The sequence below is a fragment of the Myotis brandtii genome, unplaced genomic scaffold, assembly GCF_000412655.1.
Source record: "Myotis brandtii unplaced genomic scaffold, ASM41265v1 scaffold1347, whole genome shotgun sequence".
Taxonomy (NCBI): Eukaryota; Metazoa; Chordata; class Mammalia; order Chiroptera; family Vespertilionidae; genus Myotis; species Myotis brandtii.
In genome coordinates this window covers 418,475-427,741 of record NW_005354788.1, presented here as the reverse complement: position 1 = coordinate 427,741, position 9,267 = coordinate 418,475, and the positions used below count along the sequence as shown (strand labels likewise).

Here is a 9,267-nt window from a genome sequence, read left to right as displayed (position 1 = left end):
GACCAGGCCAGTGCCTCGCTTGCCACGTTGCCACCCGATTGCCCCGCCCGGGTGCTGCTGGCTGCGCTGCTGCACGAGACCCACGCCGGGACCACCACTGTGTGCTTCCTTCGAGGTGAGAGGCTGGCCCGACTTTCCCTGTCCAGCCCTCCCGCGCCCCTCCCTCCCGGGCCTCCCGCTGACTGAGCCCCTGTCCTCCCCTGTAGGAGGCTTCGATGCCTTCCAGGCCTGCTGTCCCGACCTGTGCTCCGAGTCCCCCGCCCCAGCGATGCCTCCTGCTGGGGCAGAAAGCAGCCGCTCAGACCCCAGGGTTCCCTTCTATGACCAGGTGAGTTGAAATCAAAGCTCCTTGCCACTGTCCCCCTGTGTCACTGTGCCTGGTGTGGGTCTGTGGTCTGTGGATGTTAGCAGCCACCTTTGAGGCTCAAGGGAGATGTGTTTATCTGTGAGTGCTGTGTGCTCCTTGGTGTCCTCAGACCCCCAGGAGCCTGGTCTTGGTCAGGACTGGCCCGGGGCTCCTCCAGGCCTGAGTGGAGTGGGCCTCACCCCTTCCCTCCCCTCTTCCTCCAGGGTGGCCCTGTGGAGATCTTGCCCTACCTCTTCCTGGGCAGCTGCAGCCACTCATCGGATCTGCAGGGGCTGCAGGCCTGCGGCATCACCGCTGTCCTCAACGTCTCCGCCAGCTGCCCCAACCACTTCGAGGGCCTTCTGCGCTACAAGAGCATCCCGGTGGAGGACAACCAGATGGTGGAGATCAGCGCCTGGTTTCAGGAGGCCATAGGCTTCATCGGTACGAGGGGTACTTGGCCCCAGGATGGAGGGGTCCAGGGGACGGACTTGGGGCATGGTTTCCTCCCTGCTCAACTTCCCATCTGACCCCCGCCCGTTTCCCTTGCAGATTCTGTGAAGAACAGTGGGGGCCGGGTGCTGGTGCACTGCCAGGCGGGTATCTCCCGCTCGGCCACCATCTGCCTGGCATACCTCATACAGAGCCACCGCGTGCGGCTGGATGAGGCCTTTGACTTCGTTAAGCAACGCCGGGGGGTCATCTCCCCCAATTTCAGTTTCATGGGGCAGCTGCTACAGTTTGAGACTCAGGTGCTATGTCACTGAGGTGCACACAGCTGTGGTTCCAGGGGAGCTGACCTAGGACAGCTAGGCTGTCCTTGGGGGCCTCGCAGCCCCCCTCACCTCAGGGAGAACTGCCCCTTCCTCGGAGTTTGGCAAGCTCCCAGGTAGGGGCGCTGGAAGTACAGGAATGCTGGACTCTCACCTGGTGCTCTTCTGCTAGGGGTCTGAGGGCTGGCCCTCATCTGGGGACAAGAGTGAGGGTTTGTCTACTTCCCTCCTCCCCCATCCTCTGGCAGAAACTAACTGGATTCTACACCCATGGACCCAGTGGCCCCACCACTGTGTTGAAGCCCTTGGCAGCCTGAGAGCCCAAGGGACAAGCTGTGACAACCAGGAGCCCATCTAGGGTGGCACACCCCAGGGCCTGGAGCCTGAGCCCCATGCTTCTAGGAAGCTGGGCTTGGAGAACAGACGCGCCCCTTGTGTGGACCTCTTGCTTGCGTATGTGTATTTGAGCATTTCACGCCCTGTTGGCGCTGGAAAGTTATTTGTGTTCAACTGATATTTAACACTCCCTCCCCTACTTCCTCCCGCCCCGTGGGCGGGGGTTGGAAACTTAGCACTTTATATTTATACAGAACCTTGAGAATAAGCCAATAAAATATTGTTTTGTTTAAAAAAACAACTTCGTAAGCATCTGGTCTTAAGTCAATGTCTGGGGAAATGTTCAAAAGCTGTTTCTTACTCAGGGCTCACCTTTCCTTGGCAAGGCACACCTCAGTGGGGCAGTGGAGGTTTATTTTTGGAGATTTGGGCTATTTGGTTGTTTTTATTTATATATTAAATTGGCAGTGTAGTGTGATGGTTAGGGGCCAGTTTTGCTTCACCTCGCTGTGTTTGTTTCCTTGTCTGTTAAATGGGGTTTATTGTTAGTCCCCACCTGTTAGGGTGGTGTTGAGACTTACACAAGTGAATTGTGTAAAGCTCCTGCACCTGCGCATAGTAGGTGATCAGGAAATGTGAGCTCCTGGTGGCCCAAGAGGCAAAGGTTTTCAGGTGTGCAGTTGTGCCTCTCAACCAAGCTGGATGCCTATGAGGGTGGGGCCTATGGTTTGCTCAGCCTTGTGCCCAGAATCTGGCACAGATGGGCACTCACTCCACGAGGCGGCATGGGGGTGAACAGCCTGCCCCTGGTGCCTTGTTTGCTCTGTTCCCTGGTGAGAACCGCAGAGCTGGGATGGCTACCAGGGCTTCCTCAGGCCCTGAGTGGGCTTCCGTTTGGACCTGCCCAGAATGCCATGCCCATTTGGGATGGTGGGGGCAGCTGGGGCCCTGAGTCACCGGCCTTCCCATCACACAGCCCCACCTCACACACAGCAGGACTGGTGGCTGAGGCCCCTGCTCACCCCATCCTCTCACCTCTACCCCACCTCACCCCACACAACCCCTCAATTTTACCTTCCTCTTCCCAGGGTTTTAAGTTTGTCTTCCAAACAAACTGCTTTTTCCTTCCTTCCTTCCTTCTTTCCTTCCTTCCTTCCTTCCTTCCTTCCTTCCTTCCTTCCTTCTTCCTTCCTCCTCTTCCCAGGGTTTTAAGTTTGTCTTCCAAACAAACTGCTTTTTCCTTCCTTCCTTCCTTCTTTCCTTCCTTCCTTCCTTCCTTCCTTCCTTCCTTCCTTCCTTCCTTCCTTCCTCCCTCTCTCCTTCCTTTTTATTTATTTTAACAATGGTAACAAATATATAACAAAATTTATCATCTTTACTATTTTTTAAATATATTTTTATTGATTTCAGGAAGGAAGGGAGAGGGAGAGATAGAAACATCAATGATGAGAATCACTGATTGGCTGCCTCCTGCACACTCCCTACTGGGGATTGAGCCCGAAACCCGGGCATGTGCCCTGACCGGGAATCGAACCACGACCTCCTGGTTCATGGGTTGATGCTCAATCGCTGAGCCACGCCAGCCCGGCCATCTTTACTATTTTTAAAAATATTTAAAAATTGATTTTAGAGAGAGAGGAAGGAAGCGAGAGAGAGAGAGAGAGAGAGAGAGAAGCATCGGCTGCCTCCTGCATGCTCCCTACTGGGGATCCAGCCCAAAACCCAGTCATGTGCCCTGACCGGGAATCAAACCAGCAACTTTTTGGTGCACAGGAGCCACACTAGCCAGGGCACCATCTTTACTATATTTTGTTGTTAATCCTCACTCAAGGATATTTTTTCCATTGATTTTTTTAGAGAGTGGGAGGGAAGGAGGGAGGGGAGAGAGAGAGAGAGAGAGAGAGAGAGAGAGAGAACACCAATGCGAGAGAGACAAATCAATTGGTTGCCTCCCGCCCGCATACCAACCTGGGCTGGAGATCAAATCTGCAACCCAGGTACGTGCCCTTAACTGGGAATTGAACTTGCGACCCTCTGGTGCTTGGGCCTACCCTCTAGCCGCTGAGCCACCCAGCCAGGGCCACCTGGGCTATTTCTAAGTGTGCTGTTGAGTAGTATTAAGCGTATTTGCATTGTTGTGCAGCGGATCTCCAGAACTTTTCCTTCTTACAAAACTGAAACTCTGTTCCCATTTAAACAACAACTCCCATTGCCCTCCCAGCCCCTGGCAACCACTATCCTACATCTGTCCAGGAATCTGTACACATCCTGCCGGTGGGATCACACAGTTTTGTCCTGTTGTGACTGACTTATTTCACTCAACATAACGTCCTCGAGACGAACTGCATTTCTGAACTAAGAACCTGTTTCTCTGCCCAAGCAGGGTGATTACTGGTCATTGGGATGGTTTGACCTCGCGAGCACTCTCATCTGAAGGGTCAGCTCCCTGTGTTGATATCCCGCCTGGCAGCGGGGACCTCTGTCCGCATCCCTTCTCCCTGTGATCCAATCCCATTCTTATGAGAGACCTGGGTTCCAGGCACAGCAGGATGCTGAGAGGTGCTTGAGGACAATACCTGGCGTCTTCGGTTCTGTGGCTTCCCTTCACTGGAGTCCCCACATCCTCTGCCTGCAGGACTTAAATCCAGGGATGGCCACACAGGATGGGCCTCTGGAAAGGCTAAGGGGGTTCAGAGGTGCGGGAATCGGGACAAACAGCTTAGCTTTGGAATGACAGGGGATGGCATTAGTGGGGATGAAAGGGTATCGTCTATGTGAGGATCTAGGTACCCAAGAGGCTCCGCCTTCCCCATGGCAGGCTACAGCAGGCATTCAGCGTGTGAACTCTCCCTGATTCCTGTACTTGTGATTGTCCCCTGTCTGTATGCGAAAATAAAAGCTGATGAGGATGTAGTGAACTTTCCCTCCTTCCACAGATAGACCGGGGGAGCCTCTGGGTCTCAGGCAGCTTTCCCACATCTGAGCACAGGCTGGGGCAGGAACAGGGTTTCCCTGGGTGGGAGGATGAGGTCCCTCCTGCGCTGGGTCTCGGCATCTTTCTGTGATGATTCCCTGCCCCCTGGTGGTGGGAGGGAACCTCAGCAGAGGCACAGCCCCCAGTGGGACGCCTCTCCCCAGGATGCCTTGTACCTGGCCTCTGGTCCACTTAGCCAGGGCGGGAAGGATCTGACCAGGGGCAGCAGTTCTCAACCTGTGGGTCACGACCCCTTTGGCGGTCAAACGACCCTTTCACGGGGGTCGCCTAAGACCATCCTGCATATCAGATATTTACATGACGATTCATAACAGTAGCAACATTACAGTTATGAAGTAGCAACGAAAATAATTTTATGGTTGGGTCACAACATGAGGAACTGTATTTGAAGGGCCAGAAGGTTGAGAACCACTGGTCCAGAGGCTGGAGGTGGGGAGCTCAAGCAGGAGTGGGAGGGGCCGCAGGTGAAGTTGGTTGGGGAGGGGCTACAGGTGGAATTGATTGGAGAGAAGCTGAAGGTGGGGGCGGGAGAAGCTGCTATTTAAGGGCGGGTGACCAGGCTGTAACTAGGTTGCCTCTTCCGGCCTGGAAGCCAGCTCCAGCTTGCTGAGGGGTCAGTGGGCCCACCGTAGACAGCACAGCATGGGGGGCTTCTGGCCTTGGATGCTGGGTCTGCTCTCTTTGCCAGGTAAGCGGCTGCCTCACCCTCCTGCTTGGGCTTCAGTTTGCAGAGTGCTGGGCAGAGACCAGAGGGTGTGGCTGGAGCCTGCCAGGCCCTGAATTGGTTTGAATGGCTCAAGAATGGGCTCTCCAGGGATATTCCTAGAGTCAACTCCAGGGGCCCCCATCGGGAGGCCTCCTGAAGGGCCTGCAGCAGAGGCCTCGTTCTGCTGGCTTGGCTAGGCTTGCCGGGCTGAGCCCAATTTCCAGAGGCCTGGGCTGAGAAGGGAGTTGTAGGGCAGGGTCTGAGGCTGGCCCACACCCTGCCACCAGTGTTGCAGCCTGAGCTTTGTCCCTGTCCCTCCTTCCTGCTGTCCCCCCACCTCAGACACCCATATACTCTTGAGCAAGGGCTGCCTTTTGCAGCCGGTGTTGGTCCCGCTCAGGGAGCCCCTTCCTCAGAGCTGTCTAGGCCTCAGCACCGGCGGGGGCTGAGAGGGGCGGCCAGGCAGGCTCCCAGGACTGCTTGCTGGAGCCTCTCTTAGTGAAGGGAGAGTCACCCACCCCGCCCACGTCCTGACATCCTCTCCCACATGGGGGCCCTTGGGCCCATGTATGTCTGGGCCAGGCTTGATCCTAGGAGCGCCCCCAGCCTCCAGCTGTCCAGGAGCCTGTGGGAGCAGCTTCTCAGAAGGCCTCACCCCTGAGGGGACCCAGACGTCTTGGGACAAGGACATCCCTGCGATTAATCAAGGTGAGGGCACCATGTCTTGGGGGGGTGGGGGGGTGCAGTGGGGTATGACGGTGTCCACGTGGTGTGGGGAGAACTGTGCTGACAGCTCAGCCGGGCAGAGAAGCTGAGAGGAAGCGTGCCTACTCGAGGGCTCTAGAGGAGTAGTGGTTCTCCCTGCAGCTTTCCCCATCGGTTTCTGTAACTTCTCAGCTGGTGTTGCTGTCACAGAAGGGGGAACACACAGGATTTATGAATGGCCCAACAGAAGTGTGGGCTCTCTCTGTCTGCTGTCCAGCTTGGTCATCAGTGGATGTTGGCAAACATGTCGGCCACCTGGTGCAGCACGGCCTGCAGGTGTGAGGGGACGAGCTGGGGACACAGAGGGAAGAAGCACGAGGCCAGGGCCTCCCCGTCTAGGTCTCAGGTGGAGAATGAGGACACGATGTCCTGGGACCAAGCTGAAAGAAACACAGACGAGGGTCCAGCTGTTGGAAGCTTTCTTTGGGGGAATGGGTGACCTCGTCCTGGGGGATGAGACTGCGGATGAGGAAGTCACGTGTGGTCTGCCCCTTCTTTCTGTGAGCCGGTCTGCAGCCCGGCACTGCTGAGCTGGAGCAGGCAGGACACTGCCTTTGGTGACTTTGACCTGTCTGGGGGTAGAGAGACCCAAACTGAGGCTTCCCTGGCATCAGTTTTTAGATGCCATAGAGAAAGCTTTTAGCTATTATTGCTGGCAGCCCAGACAATTACATTTCCATGAGCCTCCTCTAGCAGCTGGGAGCACATGGTCCCAGCTGCTGGGAATGCTGGCTACTGAGGCCTTGCAGCTGCAGGCCTTCAGCCAGGGGTGTTGGGAAGCTGCCCTCCACTGGCTGGGAGCGGGGGCGAGGGGGCACAGTGACTCATGGGTACATGCATGTGGCCCCTGCCTCAAAGGCGGGACAAGTCCATGGTGCCACTGGGGCCCAGAGCTCTGCTGGGATTGTTACCAGAAAGGTGGACCAGGCCCTTGGCAGGTCTGCCTAGGGCCTGCCCATAGTGTTTAGGTTTTTTACTTCGTGCAGCAAACGTTTCCCAGCATGAGTCCAGGTGACTATGAGGGAACGTTTATTGAATCTGGGGACAGTAAAACAAGAAAGGGCTTCGTATGGAAGAAGCAACAGGAGAGCCTAGGCTGGGCTGCCCTAGCTCTCTGGGAAGTCAGAGAAAAGGGGGCCTTGGGGACAGGCTCAGGGGTGAGCCTGGGACGAGGGGCCGCTGCCCATTGCTGCCCAGGTTGCAGTCTCCTGGGGTCCCTTAACGTCTAGGAGATGCATGCCCTGGGGGAAGAAGTGGTTAAGGAAGAGGGGAAAGGGGATGGGGGGCTGCTCCCCAGAGGGAGAGCACAGCTGGGTCCTTTGTCTTCAGGCTTTCTCTTTCTCACAGGCTGGAATTCAGGGGAGGGTTTTAGCAGACTATTCATCAATTTCCTAGGTGTGCTCCCCCAGGGCCGTGGTCTTCACTGATTGGTCAGTGTCAGGGCAGGGGGTTGACAGTCATTGCAGCTGGTCCTGATGTCACCCACCTGGTTTTGCTGCCTTTCTGGGTCTGGAGCTGAAATACAACTGAGGCCTACATGTTATTTCTGGGAGGTGGCCTTCTGTATCTGTTGTGAATTGCTCAGTTTGTTCAGCTGTCTGTTTCCCTGTCCCACCTGTCCGGGCTTACTGGCCGGTCTCAGGGTCAGGCTGAGGCTACCCTCCAGCTGAGCCCGTTCTTCCCCAGAGCTCTCCACATCCCGTAGTCCCTCAGAATTGGAAATCGTTCCCAGCTGGCTCCTGGCTTTGGCTCTTCTAGGGAACCCAACCTCGGGCACCTCCAGGGTGTCAGGCCCTCTTCCAGGAGTCCTCCTGGGGCTTAGATGTGGGGAAGGAGACTGGAGAAGGGCTGCGGCTGTAGCAGAAATGGAACTGCTGGCGGAGAGGAGAGACAAGCTGGATCGGGGAGCGGGAGAGAGCCAGGCTCCTTGGAGCCAGTGTTCACCCTCCTCCTACGTGGTTTGGGCTGGAATTTCTGTCACTTGTCACTGCAAGGGTCCTGAGTACCACACAGAGGGGCAGGAGTTAGATGGGGATGAGGTGGGACAGAGAGCCCAGGGCATGGCCTGAGGAATGCAGCTGGGCTGTGGATGGAGACAGCTGGAAGACAGGCTGTCTCCTGACAGCAGAGGGCCTCCGACCCAGGACGCAGGAGTTGGCACTGGATTGTGGCCACCATGGGAGCCGTGGACTGCCTTTGGGCAAGGCTGAGAAGCATCACACTTCTGTAGACTGAGGCTCAGAGGAGCCACCCAACTTGCCTGAGGCCCAGGGAAGAAGAGCCTCAGTGCCCAGGGGCGCTCCGGCTCCAGAGTTGGAGGAAGGACAAACCCGGGGGTTGCTTGTTCTGGCAGCCAAGGCCCCTTGGGGGGGGGGGCCTGGGCCCACACACATCTCTCCCTTCCTCCCAGAGCTCATCCCTGAGGAAACGCCAGAGAGCAGCTTCCTCCTCGAGGGAGACATCCTCAAGCCGGTGAGTGAGTAGGTATAAGTAACCTCACAGATAGTGATAGAGGCCTTTGAACCTCCTCTCGCTCCCAGGTGTCTTGGGTGTGTGACATGGGAGGGAACTCTTTGTTGCTCATAGCTTGGTAGGCACCCTTTCTTGCCAAAGTCAGAGGGAAGGTTCTATTAGGAAGAGCCAGCCTGAATGGGAAGAAAGGGTAACATCTGGAATGGTGGTAGGCTGGGAGGGCTTCCTGAAGGAGGAGGTTTGAGCCCTCAAGACCCAGCTTGGTACCCTGCCCAGGGGAGATGCTCAGGAAGTATTGGGGTGAAGGGAGAGCTGAGCACAGGTTGGCAAAGTGGCTGTGGGGCTGTGGGGAGGTGTTGGTGGTCTGGGGAAGACAGAACAGGGAGTAATGCAGATGCTGTCATGGCAGGGGGTGGCAGCAGCATCGGAAAGGGAGCAGGCTGGATGGGAATGGGGGTGGGGGTGTGGTGCCAGTGGGGAAGGAAGCACTCTGTGTTTACGAGAGCACTGCCATCTTTAAGAGACGGTGATGACAGAGGCTCCAGAATGGGGCAGTAACCTGGTGAGAGTGAGGCTGTTCTATGACTTGAAGGCTGCCTGCAAGTGGCGCAGCATGAGACTGGGCTGGCTGGGTAGGAACCCCAGGGGCAGGGCCAGGGCCAGGCAGGCAGCCCAAGGCGAGGCCCCTGTTCCCCATTCCCCAGTGAGTGCTGGCATAAGAACAGAATCCAGTAAAACCTTTGTCCTGTGGGGCAGGACATGCCAGATGCTGTGAAACCTGTGCTTCAAAGGGTTTAGGTTGGTGGACGAAAAGAGGAGTGCTGCCAAGGCCAAGGGTAGTGCCTTAGAATCAGGGCGGGGGGGGGGGGGGGCC

The 9,267-nt window shown here is 56.6% G+C and overlaps 2 protein-coding genes across 2 annotated transcripts in view; both read left to right on the top strand.

Moving 5' to 3' along the window:
* DUSP2 (dual specificity phosphatase 2) overlaps positions 1-2,408 on the top strand; it is a 3,043-nt gene extending 635 nt beyond the window's left edge. Inside the window, exons 2-5 of the mRNA XM_014534974.1 lie at positions 7-115; positions 207-328; positions 571-790; positions 899-2,408. Coding sequence (XP_014390460.1) covers positions 7-115; positions 207-328; positions 571-790; positions 899-1,113 — 666 coding nt within the window. The 3' untranslated portion in view covers positions 1,114-2,408. The remainder of the gene's footprint in view (positions 1-6; positions 116-206; positions 329-570; positions 791-898) is intronic.
* Positions 2,409-5,092: 2,684 nt separating this feature from the next.
* The window catches only part of ASTL (astacin-like metallo-endopeptidase (M12 family)), a 29,176-nt gene continuing 25,001 nt past the window's right edge, over positions 5,093-9,267 (top strand). Inside the window, exons 1-3 of the mRNA XM_005860483.1 lie at positions 5,093-5,138; positions 5,739-5,864; positions 8,332-8,393. Of these exons, the coding sequence (XP_005860545.1) occupies positions 5,093-5,138; positions 5,739-5,864; positions 8,332-8,393 (234 nt within the window). The remainder of the gene's footprint in view (positions 5,139-5,738; positions 5,865-8,331; positions 8,394-9,267) is intronic.